The sequence below is a fragment of the Elephas maximus genome, chromosome 2 (genome assembly GCF_024166365.1).
Source record: "Elephas maximus indicus isolate mEleMax1 chromosome 2, mEleMax1 primary haplotype, whole genome shotgun sequence".
In the NCBI taxonomy this organism is placed as follows: Eukaryota; Metazoa; Chordata; class Mammalia; order Proboscidea; family Elephantidae; genus Elephas; species Elephas maximus.
In genome coordinates this window covers 227,717,112-227,736,188 of record NC_064820.1, presented here as the reverse complement: position 1 = coordinate 227,736,188, position 19,077 = coordinate 227,717,112, and the positions used below count along the sequence as shown (strand labels likewise).

The 19,077-nt window shown below is 40.9% G+C and overlaps 1 protein-coding gene across 2 annotated transcripts in view; it reads left to right on the top strand.

The window, feature by feature from the left end:
- The window catches only part of HSF2BP (heat shock transcription factor 2 binding protein), a 188,135-nt gene that overhangs the window by 25,271 nt on the left and 143,787 nt on the right, over positions 1-19,077 (top strand). For both annotated transcript variants that reach the window (XM_049874975.1, XM_049874974.1), the window contains exon 5: positions 15,109-15,258. In XM_049874975.1, coding sequence (XP_049730932.1) covers positions 15,109-15,258 — 150 coding nt within the window. The remainder of the gene's footprint in view (positions 1-15,108; positions 15,259-19,077) is intronic.

Below are 19,077 nucleotides of genomic sequence, written 5' to 3'. Positions count from 1 at the left end.
CTAGCTCTTGAGACCCCAGAAGCTACTCAGCAAAGTAGGATGCAGAACTTTTTTTTAATAAACTATGTTATGCCAATTGAGCTAGATGTCCCCCGAGACATCTAGCCCTTAACCCAGCCTTCCGCCCAGTGGTTTGGTCCCTCAGGGACCATCGTGTGTATGTGCCTTTGTTTGTTTATCCATCCATAAGCTGATGGGCACTTAGGTTGTTCCATCTTTTTTCTATTGTGAGTATTGCTGTAGTGAACATGGATGTGCTTATGTCTCTTCGTGTGATGGCTCTTATTTCTCTTGGCTGCATTCCTAGGAGTGAGATTGCTAGATCGTATGGTATTTCAATTTCTAGTTTTTTAAGGAAGTGTTGTATTGTTTTCCAAAATGGTTATACCATTTTGCATTCCTATCAGTAGTGCATAAGAGTTCCAGTCTCCCCACAGCCTCCCCAACATTTGTTATTTTCTTTTTTTGATTCGTGCCAGTAATGACGGGATGAGATGGTACTTCATTGTAGTTTTGATTTGCATTTCTCTAATGGCTAGTGATGGTGACCATTTCCTCATGTGTCTGTTAATTTCCTTAATCTCTTCTTTGGTGAAGTGTCTGTTCATATCCTTTGCCCATTTTTTTATTGGATTATTTGTAGAGGTGTTGGATTTCCCTATAGATTTTAGAGATCAGACCTTTGTTGGATTTGTCATGGCCAAAAATTTTTTCCCAGCCTGTAGGTTCTCTTTTTACTCTTTTGGTGAAGTCTTTTTTTTTTTTTTTTTTTTTAATTTTTATTGTGCTTTAAGTGCAAGTTTACAAACCAAGCCAGTCTCTCATACAAAAATTTATATACACCTTGGTATATACTCCTAGTTGCTCTCCCTCTGATGAGACAGTACTCTCCTTCCCTCCACTCTCTCTTTTGTGTCCATTCAGTCAGCTTCTGACCCCCTCTGCCCTCTCATCTCCTCTCCAGACAGGAGCTGCCCACATAGTCTCATGTGTCTACTTGAGCCAAGAAGCTCACTCTTCACCAGTACCATTTTCTATCCCATAGTCCAGTCCAATCCCTGTCTGAAGAGTTGGCTTTAGGAATGGTTTCTGTCTTGGCCTAACAGAAGGTCTGGGGACCATGACCTCTGGGGTCCTCCTAGTCTTAGTCAGACCATTAAGGCTGGTCCTTTTTACAAGAATTTGAGGTCTGCACCCCACTGCTCTCCTGTTCTCTCAGGGGTTCTCTGTTGTATTCCCTGCCAGGGCAGTCATCGGTTGTAGCTGGGCACCATCTAGTTCTTCTGGTCTCAGGCTTATGTAGTCTCTGGTTTATAGTGCCCTTTCTGTCTCGGGCTCATAATTAACCTTGTGTCTTTGGCGTACTTCATTCTCCTGTGCTCCAGGTGGGTTGAGACCAGTTGATAAATCAAAGATGCTTGCTTGCTAGCGTTTAAGACCCCAGATGCCACTCTCCAAAGTGGGATGCAGAGTGTTTTCTTAATAGATTTAATTATGCCAATTGACTTAGATGTCCCCTGAAACCATGGTCCCCAAACCTCTGCCCTGTTACACTGGCCTTCCAAGCATTCAGTTTATTCAGGAAACTTATTTGCTTTTGGTTTAGTCCAGTTGTGCTGACCTCTCCTGTATTGTGTGTCGTCTTTCCCTTCTTTTGCTGAAGTTTTTTGATGCGCATACGTGTTTAATTTTTAGAAGATCCCAGTTACCTGGCTTATCTTCTGGTGTTTGTATTGTTATTTATGATTTGTATCCAATTATGCCATATATTAGGGCCTCTACTGTTGACCCTTTTTTTTCTTACATGGTCCTTGTAGTTTTTGGTTTTATATTTAGGTCTTGGATCCATTTTTAATTAGTTTTTGTGTATGTTGTGAGGTATGGGTCCTGTTTCATTTTTTTTCCAAATGGACATCTACTTTTGTCAACACCATTTGTTGGAAAGACTGTCTTTTCCCCATTTAATGAACTTTGGGCTTTTGTTAAAGATCAGGTGACAGTAGGTGGATGGATTTGCATCGCGGGTTCTTGATTTTGTTCTATTTGTCAATGTGGTTGTCGTTGTACGATTACTGCGGTGTTTTGACTACTGTAACTGCATAGTAGGTTCTGAGATCAGATAGTGTAAAGCCTCTTACTTTGTTGTTCTTCAATAATACTTCACTTTTCTGGAGCCTGTTTCCTTTCCATATAAAGTTAATGATTAGTTTTTCCATCTTCTTAAAGAATGCTGTTGGTATTTGGATCAGGATTGCATTGTATTTGTAGATTGCTTTGGATAGAATTGATGTTTTCACCATGTTGCGTCTGCATCCATGAGCGTGGTGTTTTTTCCATTTATGTAGGTCTCTTCTGGTTTCTTTCAGTAGTGTTTTGTAGTTTTCTTTGTATAGGTCTTTTATGTGCCTAGTTAGATTTATTTCTATGTATTTTATCTTTCTAAAAAGATATGTTTATAAATGGTATTGTTTTCTTGATGTCCTTTTTTGTAGTTGTTTTTATTGGTGTATAGGAATCCAACTGATTTTCGTTTTTCTTGTATCCTGTGACTTTGCTGAATCTTTCTATTAGTTCTAGTAGTTTCCTTTTGGAATCTTTTGGGTTCTCTATGTATAGTATGACATCTGCCAATAGGGACAGTTTTACTTCTTCCTTATCAATTTAAAAACCCATTGAGATGCCCTTTAATTCTGTTTTTTTGCCTTATTGCTCTAGCTAGGACTTCCAGCACAGTGATAAATAGTAGTGGTGGTAAAAGGCATCCTTGTCTTGTTCCTCTTCTCAGGGGGAATGTTTTCAGGCTCTCTCCATTGAGAATGATGTTGGCTGTCGGTTTCGTATAGATACCGTTATTATTTTGAGGAATTTCCCTTCTGTTCCTATTTTAGTGAGAGTTTTTATTAGGAATGGGTGTTGGACTTTATCAAATGCCTTTTCTGCATCAATTGAAATGATCATGTGATTCTTTTTTGTTTTATTTATGTGGTGGATTATATTGATTGATTTTCTAATGTTGAACCATCCTTGCATACCTGGTATGAATCCCACCTGGTCGTGGTATCTTATTTATTTATTTTTGTAATGATGCTGCATTCTGTTGGCTAGAATTTTGTTGAGAATATTTGCACATGTATTTATGAGAGATATTGGTCTGTAATTTGCTTTTTTTGTGGTGTCATTGCCTGGTTTTGGTATCAAGGTTATGGTAGCTTTATAGAATTTGGAAGTTTCCCTTCCTTTTCTATGTTCTGAAATAGTTTGAGTAGTACTGGTGTGAGCTGTTCTCTGAATGTTTGGTAGAATTCTCCAGTGAAGCCATCTGGGCCAGGAATTTTTTTTGTTGTTGTTGGAAGTTTTTTAAATTACCTTTTCAATCTCTTCTCTTGTTATGGGTCTGTTCAGATTTTCTATCTCAGGTTGTGTTAGTTTATGTAGGTAGTGTGTTTATAGAAATTTGTCCATTTGCTCTAGGTTCTCATAATTTGTGGGAGTACAGTTTTTCATAGTACTCTGTTATGATCCTTTTTATTTCAGTCAGGTCTGTTGTAATGTCCCACATTTCATTTCTTATTTGGGTTATTTGTGTCCTCTCCTGTTTTCCTTTTATCAGTTTGGCCAATGATTTGTCGATTGTGTTGATCCTTTCAAAGGATCAGTTTTTGGTTTTGTTGATTGTTTCTATTTCATTTACTTCTGTTCTGATCTTTATTATTTTCTTTCTTCTGGTGGCTGTGGGCTTCTTTTGCTGTTCTCTTTCTATTTGTTCAAGTTGTAAAGCTAACATTTTGATTTTATCCCTTCTTTCTCTTTTGATGTGTGCATCTATTGCTGTAGACTGACCTCTGCGCACTGCCTTTGCTGTGTTCAAAAGGTTTCAGTATGATGTGTTTTCATTCTCATTTGATTTTAGGAATTTTTTGATTCCATCCTTGATTTCTTCTGTGGCCCAGTGGTTTTTAATCAAGGTGTTATTCAGTTCCCATGTTTTTTTTTCCTTTTCCTGTTGTATCTACTCTTATGGTATTGTGATCAGAGAAGTGGCTTTGTATTATCTCAGTGTTTTGGATTTTGTTGAGGGTTGCTTTGTGACCTAAGATGTTGTCTATTCTGGAGAATGTTCCATGTGCGTTGGAAAAGAATGTGTACTTTGTTGCTGTTGGGTGGAGTGTTCTATATATGTCTATGAGGTCAAGTTGGTTGATTGTGGTCTTTAGATCTTTCATATCTTTGTTGAGTTTCTTTCTAGATGTTCTGTCCTTTACTGAGAGTGGTGTGTTGAAGTTTTCTACCATTACTGTTAAACTGTCAATTTCTGTTTTCTGTGCTGTTAGAGTTTTAAAATTTATTTTGGAGCCCTGTCATTGGGTGCGTCGATATTTATCATGGTAATGTCCTCATGGCGTATTGGCCCTTTAATCATTATATAATGTGTTTCCTTGTCTTTTAGGGTGGATTTTTCCTTAAAGGTTATTTTATCTGAGATTAGTATTGCCACCACTGCTCTTTTTTGGTTACTGTTTGCTTAATATATTTTTTTCCATCCTTTGATTTTTAATATATTTATGTCTTTGTTTCTAAGGTGTGTCTCTTATAGACAGCATATTGATGGGTCCTGTTTGTTTATCCATTCAGATACTCTCTGTCTCTTTATGGGTGCATTTAAGCCATTTACATTCAGTGTGGTTCTCAATAGGTATGAGTTCATTGCTGTCATTTTATAGTGCTTTGTGTGTGTGTGTGTGTGGTGCTGATATTTTTTTTTTGTTCCTCTTACTCTCCTGTGCTGAGTTCGTTGTTTGTGGCATTTCTTTTTGTTTCTTTCATTTTTGCAGATTTTGTGTTTACTGACTCTGTTTTTATTTTTTCTTTTGATGAGTAGGTTTGTTAACTTTCTTTGTGGTTACCTTGAAATTTACGCCAGAATTCCTATGTTTGAACGAGTCTTTTATTACTTGATATCACCTTGACTTCCTCTACATTTGAAAGTTCTATATGTATATTGTTTATTCCCCCTTTTATTGTTCTGATGCTGTTGTCATTTACGGATGGACGTCTCTGGTTCTCTGTTGTCTTTTAGCTTTGTTTTATTCTTCAGAGTTCGTTACTTGGGTTGATATCTGGCTGATGCTGTCCTGTGTCTTAGATTCAGGTTACTGTCTGATGTTGTTTGTTTCTAACTGAACAACATTTTATAAGTAATTCTTGTAAGTTTAGTTTGGATTTTACGTATTCCCTTAATTTCTGTCTATCTGGAAATGTCTGAATTTTGCCATCATATTTGAAAGAGAGTTTTGCAGGATATATTATTCTTTGTTGGCAGTTTCTTTGAAGGTTTTATATATGTCATCCCATTGCCTTCTTGCCTGCATGGCTTCTGCTGAGTAATCAGAGCTTAGTTTTATTGTTTCCCCTTTTTGTGTGGCTTCGCATTTTTCTCTACCAACTCTCAAGATTCTTTGTCTTTGGTTCGGCAAGTGTGATTATGATATGTCTTGGTGAGTTTCTTTTGGGGTCTCTCCTATATGGGGTTCATTGAGCTTCTTGGATGATTAGCTTTTCATCTTTCTTGTAATTAGGGAAGTTTTCTGTTAGCAAATCTTTAATGATCCTCTCTGTGTTTTTCATTTTGTCCACCTGTTCTGGAACTCCAATTACATGCAAATTTTTGCTCTTGATTGTATCCCACGTAGTTCTTAGGTTTTCTTCATTCTTTTCTCTGATTTTTCCTCAAGCACAGTGGTATCCAGGAATTTGTCTTCAATTTTGCTGATCCTCTCTTCCATTGTTTCATATTTTCTCCCAAAACATTCTATTGTGTTGTTTATTTTTTGAATTTCTAATTGCTGTTTTGTATGACTTCTAATTATTTATTTTGACATTTTGTTCTTATTTTCCTGTATTCTTTCATTGCTTTGATTGTGTTTTCGCCTGATTCTTTCCCTTAGTTTTATCTGTGTTTTCTTTCATCTCTTTCCTCATCTCATGGAGAGCCCTGAATTGTTAGACTTTTGAATTCTCTACAGGTAGTCTAGAGCCCTGGTGGCATAGTGGTTAAGAGCATGGCTGCTAATCAAAACGTCAGCAGTTTGAATTCAACTGCCGCTCCTTGGAAACTCTGTGGGGAAATTCTCCTCTATCCTATAGGGTCACTATGGGTTGGAATCAACTTGATGGCAGTGGGTTTTTTTTGTGTGTCTGATAGTTCCAGTGCATTTTCTTCCACCTGAAGGTCATCTGGTGTTTTACTTTGGTCACTTACTGGAACCATCCTGTCCTATTTTTTTTGAATATGTTTTGATACTGTCTGCTGTTTCTGAGACATTCAGGAATTATTTTTTTCATTTATTGACTGTGGGTTTGTATGTTTTGTCCTGCTTTTTTGTTTTATTTGGTTGTGTCTGGGTGGGTGGGCTGAGCGTGTTTTGTTGCTTGCTCGTCCATGGGCATTATAATTCTCAGCACCTTGTCCAGGTGGTCAGGGCCGGTTGCTCAGCTGTGGTGTAGCAGGGCGGGTCCACCAGGGTTGGGAAGGGCAGGGATGTGTTGTTTGTGGCATGAACTGGGCCCAATGGGGCTAGACTGGGGGTGGTGTGGTGGGACAGTGTCCAGGAGTCCAGAGGTTTGCATTATGTCCCACTTGGTGTGGAACTTGGTGGGATGGGGCTGGGGACAGCATGGAGTGGAGTCTGGGGGTCTACATGGTGCCACTCGGGTGTGGTGCTTGAAGGGGTGGGGAGGGGCTGGGGGCAGCGTGGGGTGGGGCCTGGGAGTCTGTGTGGTGCCACTTAGGCATGGTGCTTGGAGTGGTGGGGCTGGGAACAGCATGGGGCTGGTTTCAAGGTTTGGGGGTCTGGAGATATACACCAGTGCCACCCAAGGATTTGGCACTTGGTGGGATGGGCCTGGGGGGTGGTGTGGGGTGGTGTGGGGGGTCCGGAGGTCTGCGCAAGTGGTGCTTGGGGGGGCATGGCTTTCGATGCACAGTGCAGAGAGGCAGGAGGGAAGGGAGAGGATGTGATGTGCAGAGCTAAGTGGGAGAGAGAAGAGAAAGAAACTAAACCAAAAAAAATGAAGAAAGAAAAAATATGTTAATCAAATGCTAACTCAGTGGTAGTTGGGGGATGGGGGAAGGGCAGATACAGGGGGGTGGTGTGCTGGTGGCTCTCTAGGCAAGCAGTGCAGCACGGCCCATCAAGAAGGGGCAAGGGTGGCCCATGGGCCTAGGTGGATGGGATAAAAGAAAGGAAGGAAGGAAAAGACAGAGAAGAAACAAACAAAAAGCCCCAAAACCAAAACAACAACAACAACAAAAAATACGGTGCTGAGGGAGCCAGCTGTTGAGGACAGGGTAGAACGTGGATGGCGGCTAGCTGGTATTTTGCTGGGTGGCACAGTATGGCCCATCAGGAAGGGACAAACGCTGTGCAGCGTCTAGGTGGGAAGGAGAAAGAAAAAGATAAGGAGAAATAAAATATAAAGTGCTGAGTGAGCCGGTCTGAGGGGATGGTGCAGAACCAGGGAGGCCATGTGCCAGTGTCACTCTAGATGAGTGTTGCGGCATGGCCCGTCAAGAAGGGGCAGGAGTGGTGCATAGGGCTAAGTGGGAGGGAGAAAAGAAAGGAAGGAAGGGAGAGAGAGAGAGAGAAGAAACAAAAAAACACAAATGAAAACAAAAGTATGGTGCTGAGTGTGGGGTGGACCTGGAGCAGCAGTGAGCCAGTGTCTCTCTGCCCAAGCAAACTGTGGCCTTTTGGAAAGTGGTAGAGGCATCGTACAGGGCAGAATGTTGGGGGCAGGAAAGCGTATATCTCTGGTTACTGGGTGCTCTGTCAACTGTTGGGAGCTCCGTGAAATTGCCTTCCCGTGTATACTCCCTGTCTGGGGTTATTGGTGGCTGTGATCCAAGATGGTGAATCCACGATTTGGTGCTTGGTCTAGTTCTTTATCCCTTCATTTGATGCTTAGGGTTCCAGGAGTGATGTTTGTCTCTATTTTACTTAGTATTTTGGGACTTTGCAGCAGAGGGCTGGCATGGTACTTCTGTCTGTAGTGCCATTCTGGCTCCACGTCTCGATTTCTGCAACTTTTTAAAATTATTTTATTATTTCAGTATTTTTTAAAAAATTATTTTTGTTATTGAGACTATATGGAGCAGAACATACACCAATTCAACAATTTCATCATGTGACATTGAGTATATTCTTTGAGTTGTGCAACCATGCTCACCCTCACCTTCTGAGTCATTCCTCCCCCAGCAACATAAACTCACTGGCCTTTAAATTTCTTATCTAATCTTACGAGTTACTGATGTCAGTGTGATCCCGTATAGATAGATCTTAAAAGAGCGCGATGCTCAAGGCAGACATTCTTTAGTAATTAAGTAAACTATTGTTTGATTTTAGTAATACTTCAGGGGTTTGCAGCTTTTTTTTTTCTTACTGTGCTTTAGGTGAAAGCTTACAGTTCAAGTTTTTCGTACAAAAACTTAAACACACAGTATGTTACCCTAGTTGCTATCCCTGTAATGAGATTATGCGTTCCTCCTTTCCATCCCAGGTTTCCTATCCCTTTCGGTTTGCAGCTTTTATAGAGAATTTTTTTTTCTCAAGCAGATAGTGTTAGTCCTTAGTTATCTAATGCTGCTGTAATGGAAATACCACAAGTGGGTGGCTTTAACAAACAGAAATTTATTCTTTCATGGTCTAGGAAGCTAGAAGTCCCAATCCAGGGTGCCAGCTCCAGGGGAAGACTTTCTGTCTGTTGGCTCTGGGGGAACGTCGTTGTCGTCAACCTTTTCCTGGTATAGGAGCTTCTCAGCGCAGGGACGCTGGGTCCAAAGGACTGCGCTTCTGGCTCCTCTTGCGTGGTGGTAATGAGGCCCCCATGTCTCTCTGCTTGTTTCTTTTATATCTAGAAAGAGATTGATTTAAGACGCAGCCTAATCTTGTATATTGAGTTGTCTCATTAACATAACTGCCTCTGATCCTGCTTCACTAACATTATCAAACCAAAACCAAACCCGTTGTCATCGAGTTGATTCCAACTCTTAGCGACCTTGTAGGACAGAGTAGAACTGCCCCATAAGGTTGCCAAGGAGCGGTTGGTGGATTTGAACTGTTGACCTATAGTTAGCAGCCAAGCTGTTGGCATTACAACACAGAGAAATCACATCAGGTGACAAAATGATGGACAATCACACAATACTGGGAATCACACATTTTTGGGGGACATGGTTCAATCTATAACAGTACTACAACATTGTTCCTTTTTTTCTCAAAAAACTTTTTAGTTGTTTCAAGTCCTTTGCATTTCCATGTGAGTTACAGCATAAGATTTATCACTTTGTACAAAAAAGCCTGCTGCTGCAATTTTGATGGGAATTGTGTTGAATCTGTAGGTCAATTTGGGGAGAACTACTGTCTAAACAGCATCAAGTCTTCCAATCCACAAACATGATGTGTTTCTCCACGTATTTAGATGTTTTTTCTCTCAATAATGCTTTGTAGTTTACACCTTACAGGTCTTAACGCCTCTTTTCTTAAATTTATCCTTTTTTTTTTTTTAATTTTTATTGTGCTTTAAGTGAAAGTTTACAAATCAAGTCAGTCTCTTACACAAAAACTTATATACATGTTGCTACATACTCCCAATTACTCTGCCCCGATGAGACAGCCCGCTCTCTCCCTCCACTCTCTCTTTTCGTGCCCATTTCACCAGCTTCTAACCCCCCCTACCCTCTCATCTCCCCTCCAGGCAGGAGATGCCAACATAGTCTCAAGTGTCCACCTGATCCGAGAAGCTTACTCCTCACCAGCATCCCTGTCCAGTCCATTGTCCAGTCCAATCCATGTCTGAAGAGTTGGCTTCGGGAATGGTTCCTGTCCTGGGCCAACAGAAGGTCTGGCGGCCATGACCACCAGGGTCCTTCTAGTCTCAGACCATTAAGTCTGATCTTATGAGAATTTGGGGTCTGCATCCCACTGCTGTCCTGCTCCCTCAAGGGTTCTCTCTTGTGTTCCCTGTCAGGGCAGTCATTGGTTGTAGCCAGGCACCATCTACTTCTTCTGGTCTCAGGATGATGTAGTCTCTGGTTCATGTGGCCCTTTCTGTTTCTTGGGCTCGTAATTACCTTGTGTCCTTGGTGTTCTTCTCCTTTGATCCAGGTGGGTTGACACCAATTGATGCATCTTAGATGGTTTCTTGCTAGCGTTTAAGACCCCAGATGCCACTCTTCAAAGTGGGATGCAGAATATTTTCTTAATAGATTTTATTATGCCAATTGACTTAGATGTCCCCTGAAACCATGGTCCCCAAACCCCTACCCCAGCTACACTGGCCTTTGAAGCATTCAGTTTATTCAGGAAACTTATTTGCTTTTGGTTTAGTCCAGTTGTGCTGACCTCCCCTGTATTGTGTGTTGTCTTTCCCTTCACCTAAAGTAGTTCTTATCTACCATCTAATTAGTGAATATTCCTCTCCCACCCTCCCTCCCTCCCTCCTCTCATAACCACAAAAGAATGTTTTCTTCTCAGTTTAAACTATTTCTCAAGTTCTTATAATAGTGGTCTTATGTAATATTTATCCTTTTGCAACTGACTAATTTCACTAAGCATAATGCCTTCCAGGTTCCTCCATGTTATGAAATGTTTCACAGATTCCTCACTGTTCTTTATTGATGCATAGTATTCCATTGTGTAAATATACCATAATTTATTTATCCATTCATCTGTTGATGGGCACCTTGGTAGCTTCCATCTTTTTGCTATTGTGAACAGTGCTGCAATAAACATGGGTGTGCATATATCTGTTTGTGTAAAGGCTCTTATTTCTCTAGGATATATCCCGAGGAGCGGGATTGCTGGATGGTATGGTAGTTCTATTTCTAGGTTTTTAAGGAAGCACCAAATCGATTTCCAAAGTGTTTGTACCATTTGACATTCCCACCAGCAGTGTATAAGTGTTCCAGTCTCTTCACGACTTCTCCAACATTTATTATTTTGTGTTTTTTGGATTCATGTCAGCCTTGTTGGAATGAGATGAAATCTCATTGTAGTTTTGATCTGCATTTCTCTAATGGCTAATGATCATGAACATTTCCTCATATATCTGTTAGCTACCTGAATGTCTTCTTTAGTGAAGTGTCTATTCATATCTCTTGCCCATTTTTTAATTGGGTTATTTGTCTTTTTGCAGTTGTGTTTTTACAGTATCATGTAGATTTTAGCGATCAGATGCTGATAGGAAATGTCATAGCTAAAAACTTTTTCCGAGTCTGTAGTCTTTTTACTCTTTTGGTGAAGTCTTTGGGTGAGCATAGGTGTTTGATTTTTAGGAGCTCCCAGTTATCTAGTTTTTCTTCTTCATTCCTTATAATGTTTTGTATACTGTTTGTGCTGTGTATTAGGGCTCCTAACGTTGTCCCTATTTTTTCTTCCATGATCTTTATTGTCTTAGATTTTATATTTAGGTCTTTGATCCATTTCGAGTTAGTTTTTTGTGCATAGAGTGAGGTATGGGTCTTATTTCATTTTTTCGCAGATGGATATCCAGTTATGCCAGCACCATTTGTTAAAAAGACTGTCATTTCCCCATTTAACTGTTTTGGGGCCTTTGTCAAAGATCAGCAGCTCATATGTGGATGGATTTATGTCTGGATTCTCAATTCTGTTCCATTGGTCCATGTATCTGTTGTTGTACCAGTACCAGGCTGTTTTGACTACTGTGGCAGTATAATAGGTTCTAAAGTCAGGTAAAGTAAGGCCTCCCACTTTGTTTTTTTCGGTAATGCCTTATTTATCCGGGGCATCTTTCCCTTCCATATGAAGTTGGTGATTTGTTTCTCCATCTCATTAAAGAATGTCATTGGAATTTGGCTCGGAATTGCATTAAATGTATAGGTAGCTTTTGGTAGAATAGACATTTTTATAATGTTACGTCTTCGTATCCACGAGCAAGGTATGTTTTTCCACTTATGTACGTCTCTTTTGGTTTCTTGCAGAAGTGTAGTTTTCTTTGTATAATAAGTCTTTTACATCTCTGGTAAGATTTATTCCTAAGTATTTTATCTTCTTGGGGGCTACCGTAAGTGGTCTTGATTTGGTGATTTCCTCTTTGATGTTCTTTTTGTTGGTGTAGAGGAATTCAACAGATTTTTGTATGTTTATCTTGTATCCCGATATTCAGCTGAACTCTTCTATTAGTTTCAGTAGTTTTCTGGAGGATTCCTTAGGGTTTTCTTTGTATAAGATCATGTCATCTGCAAGTAGAGATACTTTTACTTCTTTCTTGCCAATCTGGATGTGCTTTTATTTCTTTATCTAGCCTAATTGCTCTGGCTAGGACCTCTAACACAATGTTGAATAAGAGTGGTGACAAAGGGCATCCTTGTGTGGTTCCCGATCTCAATGGCAGTGCTTTCAGGCTCTCTCCATTTAGGATGATGTTCGCTGTTGGCTTTGTATAAATGCCCTTTATTATGTTGAGGAATTTTCCTTCTCTTCCTATTTTGCTGAGAGTTTTTATCATGAATGGGTGTTGGACTTTGTCAAATGCCTTTTCTGCATCAATTGATAAAATCATGTGATTCTTTTATTTATATGGTGGATTACATTAATTTTTTCCTAGCGTTGAACCATCCCTGCATACCTGGTATGAATCCCACATGGTGAATTATTTTTTTGATATGTTTTTTATTCTATTGGCTGGAATTTTGTTGAGGATTTTTGCATCTACGTTCATGAGGGATATAGGTCTATAATTTTCTTTTCTTGTGGTGTCTTTACCTGGTTTTGGTATTAGGGATATGGTGGCTTCATAGAATGAGTTTGGTAGTATTCTGTTCTTTTCTATGCTCTGAAATACCTTTACTAGTAGTGGTGTTAACTCTTCTCTGAAAGTTTGGTAGAACTCTGCAGTGAAGCCGTCTGGGCCAGGGCTTTTTTTTTTGTTGGGAGTTTTTTGATTACCTTTTCAATCTCTTCTTTTGTTACGGGTCTATTTTGTTGTTCTGCCTCTCTTTGTGTTAGTTTTGGTGTAGGTAGTGTGTTTCTAGAAATTCATTCATTTCTTCTAGGTTTTCAAATTTGTTACAGTTTTTCATAGTAATCTGATATGATTCTTTTAATTTCAGTTGGGCCTGTTGTAATATCACCCATCTCACTTAAATTTATTCTTAAGAACTTTCTTATTTTTGATGTTATTGTGAATGGAATTTTTTTCTTAAAATTTTTTTTTGAATTCTCAAGTTGTTATTTTTATTTTAAGTTTTTTCTGCCATCACTTAGTCTGCTCTGTGCTGCCCTGTGTGGGGCATGTCTGCCTGTACCCACCTTACCCAATGTGGTGAGGATGGTCCTGCCCAGTCCTTGCCAGGAGTCCTTTGACAGCCGTGCAGAAGCCCCACCATTACCAGACCACTGGGACGCAGGCTACTTTGACTGTGAAGGAAGCGCACATTCTGAAAGGGAAGGCTGTGGTGCAGCATGGGGGACCCGAGTGCTCAGCTCCATCCACCCTGAGTGATGAATCTCAGAGTTTATACATCATAGAAAGTGGTGCTAACATGCATTTTTTCTCCTAAAATCAGTGTGTATGCGTGTATGAATGCATGGGAACCTCTGCATGCAGAATGCATTGTCCCAAGGGCGATATGAATGGGGTGTCGTCGGGCAAATTATGAGGTCTACAAAGTTTGATTCGTGGCCCAGTGCCCCTTTTTCTTCCCTAGGTAGAAACCCTCCACTTCAGCTGCTCAGTATCCCCCTTTGTACAAGAAAAACCTAAAACATCTAGTATACTTTGCCTGTGGGGATTATTTAACTAATCATACTTTGGTAGGAAGGAATTTATCTAGATTTTTGTGTTTCTGAGGAGCCCTGGTGGCACAGTGGTTATGTGCTCGGCTGCTAACCAAAAGGTAGGCGGTTGGAACCCACTAGCCGCTCCATGGGAGAAAAATGTGGCAGTCTGCTTCTAGAAAGATTTCAGCCTTGGAAACCCTATGGAACAGCTCTACCCTGTCCTATAGGGTCGCTGTGAGTTGGAATCGACTTGACAGCATTGGGTTTGACTTGGCTTTTGGTTTATATTCCTAAGTTTATTTCTTGTTAAGTAAGAAAATGCTATCCCCTTTTAAGGGAATTGTAGGGAACATGAAACATTGAAGCTGGCGGTGGAGGCTGAAGAGGGCAACGCCTCAAGTCATACATCACCTAAGTCCTACCTGAAGGTGAATCTGATTTGCCTTCTTTAAGAATACTTGTGTGTTCAGAGGTGCTATCCAGGGGGGTAGTTGACTGTTCAGGCAGCGCGGGCTGAGACTTGCCCAGTTCTAGTTATCGGGCGGAGTTCTTCCGAAGGTGCTGGTGGGTAAAGTTAGAAACCTCTCCTGAGCTCCACCTTCTTCATACCCTGGCATTGGGCTTGCTGTGGCAGGCTCCTTGGAGCCCCATCCTTCTCACTCTTCTGCCTCTGCCACATTTTCCCTGCCTGGTCTTATGATGGTATTCTTCCCTCAGTTAACTATTCACAAGCACCTTAGAGAAAATTCTCGTGAGGATTGAAGGATATGTTTGTGAAGAGTAGGTCTTTCTGTAGTAAACTCTTTCCTCCAATGTTAGAATGTACCCCAGCGCCCAGTTTGGTGTCTGCCTCTGGCACAGGGTGTTTTACCATGAATAAGCGGGCTGTTTGAAGCTGCGAGCTCCTTCCCAGACCCAGGGCTCTGTGTGAGGACTGCTGTGTTAGGCTGTCACCTCATTCATTGTCACAGGTGGCACTGGTTCTGGGCATAGCCACTTGGGACAGGAGTGGCCTCATGTTTTCATTTGACTTAAAGCAGGTGAACTCAATGCTCCAGGGTATTTATGCAGTGCAATTGTGTGTTCTTTTTCAAAAGTCTTATCTTTGCCTCTGCAGTTCTTGTTTTTGTTTTTAATGTGGATTATGGCTCCTTAGGGAATAGCTTTGATTTGCTGATCTTTTTGTATAATTCTGCTTGCATTTCCTTTCTTTTAAAGATACCTTTGTGAAAGAGGCAACGTAACAGAGATGTTTTAAGGTTTGAATGCTATTGTTCATTTTCCTGGTTTTATTTTGTTTTGGTTTCAGGAGAAACTGGCTCTTCGACAACAGCTGAATGAGGCAAAGCAGCAGTTGCTGCAGCAAGCTGAGTACTGCACAGAAATGGGGGCAGCAGCTTGCACCCTCCTGTGGGGTGTCTCCAGCAGCGAAGAGGTTGTCAAATCCATCCTGGGAGGAGTAAGTATGACATGCGGCCCCATCTGGGTATTGTTGATCATGTTCGTTTAACTTAGGTCATTGACACAGTGGGTCAATTCATGTACTTACAGACTAAGTCCATTCATCAAATAGTTATTGCATACCTACTCTGTGTAGTTCATTGTAACCTGGTGCTCTGGGGGTATGCAAAGATGAATGAGTAAGACCTCTACCCTCTTAGAACCTACGCGGTATTAGTGGATATAAGATACTACCACTTTAAGATTACTGCTGGACATTTATATGCGGTTAACAAGGTTTAAGCTGCTTTTACATATGTTATCTCAATGTTCATGTTTAATTTATTGAATTTATGTATGTTATTTGGAGCCCTGGTGGCACCGTGGTTAAGAGCTTGACAGTTTGAATCTATCAGCTGCTCCTTGGAAACCCTGTGGGCTGGTTCTGCTCTGTCCTGTAGGGTCTCTGTGAGTCAGAATCGACTCGACGGCAGTGGGTTTATTTTTTTGAGGTGTTTATATGTTATTTAATATATGTAACCCCCATATGTCTGTCAGTTTGTCGTACTGTGGGGGCTTTTGTGTTGCTGTGATGCTGGAAGCTATGCCACCGGTATTCAGATACCAACAGGGTCACCCATGGAACACAGGTTTCAGCTGAGCTTCCAGACTAAGACAGACTAGGAAGAAGGACAAGGCAGTCTACTTCTGAAAAGCATTAGCCAGTGAAAACCTTATGAATAGCAGCGGAACATGGTCTGATATAGTCCTGGAAGGTGAGCCCCCCAGGTTGGAAGGCACTCAAAAGATGACTGGGGAAGAGCTGCCTCCTCAAAGTAGAGTCAACCTTAATGACGTGGATGGAGTAAAGCTTTCGGGACCTTCATTTGCTGATGTGGCATGACTCAAAATGAGAAGAAACAGCTGCAAACATCCATTAATAATTGGAACTTGGAATGTACGAAGTATGAATCTAGGAAAATTGGAAATTGTCAGAAATGAAATGGAACGCGTAAACATCGATATCCTAGGCATTAGTGAGCTGAAATGCACTGGTATTGGCCTTTTTGAATTGGACAATCACATAGTCTACTATCCTGGGAATGACAACTCGAAGAGGAATGGTTTTGCATTCATCGTCAAAAAGAACATTTCAAGATCTATCCTGAAGTACAACGCTGTCAGTGATAGGATAATATCCGTACTCATACAAGGAAGACCAGTTAATATGAATATTATTCAAATTTACGCACCAACCACTAGGGCCAAAGATGAAAAAATAGAAGATTTTTATCAGCTACTGCAGTCTGAAATTGATTGAACAGGCAATCAAGGTGCATTGGTAATTACTGGTGATTGGAATGTGAAAGTTGGAAGCAAAGAAGAAGGATCAGTAGTTGGAAAATATGGCCTTGGTGATAGAAACAATGCCGGAGAGCGAATGATAGAATTTTGCAAGACCAATGGCTTCTTCATTGCAAATACCTTCTTTCACCAACATAAACGGCGACCATACACATGGACCTCGCCAGATGGAACACACAGAAATCAAATTGACTACATCTGTGGAAAGAGACAATGGAAAAGCTCAATATCATCAGTCAGAACAAGGCCAGGGGCCGACTGTGGAACAGACCATCCATTGCTAATATGCAAGTTCAAGGTGAAACTGAAGAAAATCAGAGCAAGTCTACGAGATCCCAAATATGACCTTGAGTATATCCCACCTGAATTTAGAGACCATCTGAAGAACAGATTTGATGCATTGAACACTAGTGACCGAAGACCAGACGAGTTGTGGAATGACATCAAGAACATCATCCATGCAGAAAGCAAGAGGTCACTGAAAAGACAGGAAAGAAAGAAACAGACCAAGACAGATGTCAGAGGAGACTCTGAAACTTGCTCTTGAGTGTCAAGCAGCTAAAGCAAAAGGAAGAATTGATGAAGTAAAAGAACTGAACAGAAGATTTCAAAGGGCCTCTCAAGAAGACAAAGTAAAGTATTATAATGACATGTGCAAAGAGCTGGGGATAGAAAACCAAAAGGGAAGAACACGCTTGGCATTTCTCAAGCTGAAGGAAGTGAAGAAAAAATTCAAGCCTCGAGTTGAAATAGTGAAGGATTCCATGGGGAAAATATTAAACGATGCAGGAAGCATCAAAAGAAGATGGAAGTAATGCACAGAGTCATTATACCAAAAAGAATTAGTCGATATTCAACCATTTCAAGAGGTGGCATATGATCAGGAGCCAATGGTACTGAAAGAAGAAGTCCAAGCTGCTCTGAAGGCATTGGCGAAAAACAAGACTCCAGGAATTGGTGGAATATTAACTGAGGTGTTTCAACAAACAGATGCAGCGCTGGAGGTGCTCACTCGTCTATGCCAAGAAATGTGGAAGACAGCTTCCTGGCCAACTGACTGGAAGAGATCCGTATTTATGCCTATTCCCAAAAAGGTGATCCAACCAAATGTGGAAATTATAGAACAATATCATTAATATCACACGCAAGCAAAATTTTGCTGAAGATCATTCAAAAACAGCTGCAGCAGTATATTGACAGGGAACTGCCAGAAATTCAGGCCAGTTTTAGAAGAGGACGTGGAACCAGGGATATCATTGCTGATGTCAGATGGATCCTGGCTGAAAGCAGAGAATACCAGAAGGATGTTTACTTGTGTTTTATTGACTATGCAAAGGCATTTGACTGTGTGGATCATAACAAACTATGGATGACATTGAGAAGAATGGGAATTCCAGAACACTTAATTGTGCTCATGAGGAACCTTTACATAGATCAAGAGGCAGTTGTTCCGACAGAGCAAGGGGATACTGATTGGTTTAAAGTCAGGAAAGGTGTGCATCAGGGTTGTATTCTTTCACCATACCTATTTAATCTTTATGCTGAACAAATAATAGGAGAAGCTGGACTATGTGAAGGAGAACGGGGCATCAGGATTGGAGGAAGACTCATTAACAACCTGCGTTATGCAGATGACACCACCTTGATTGCTGAAAGTGAAGATCTGAAGCACTTACTAATGAAGATCAAAGACCACAGTCTTCAGTATGGACTGCATCTCAACATAAAAAACCAAAACCAAACCAAACCCAGTGCTGTCGAGTCGATTCCGAATCATAGCGACCCTATAGGCCAGAGTAGAACTGCCCCATAGAGTTTCTAAGGAGTGCCTGGCGGATTTGAACTGCCAGCCCTTTGGTTAGCAGCTGTAGCACTTAACCACTACGCCACCAGGGTTTCCATAACATAAAGAAAACAGAAAATCTCAGAACTGGACCAATGATCAACATCATGATAAATGGAGAAAAGATTGAAGTTGTCAAGGATTTCATTTTACTTGAATCCACAATCAACAGCCATGGAAGCAGCAGTCAAGAAATCAAAAGACGCATTTCATTGGGCAAATCTGCTGCAAAGGACCTCTTGAACGTGTTGAAGAGCAAAGATGTCACCCTGAAGACTAAGGTGCATCTGACCCAAGCCATGGCATTTTCAATCACATAATATGCATGTGAAAGCTGGACAATGAATAAGGAAGACCGAAGAAGAGTTGATGCCTTTGAATTGTGGTGTTGGCGAAGAATATTGAATATACATATCACGGACTGCCAAAAGAACGAACAAATCTGTCTTGGAAGAAGTGTGACCAGAATGCTCCTTAGAGGCAAGGGTGGCAAAACTGCGTCTTACATACTTTGGACGTGTTGTCAGGAGGGATGAATCCCTGGAGAAGGACATCATGCTTGGCAGAGTACAGGGTTAGCGGAAAAGAAGAAGACCCTCAACGAGGTGGATTGACACAGTGGCTGCATCA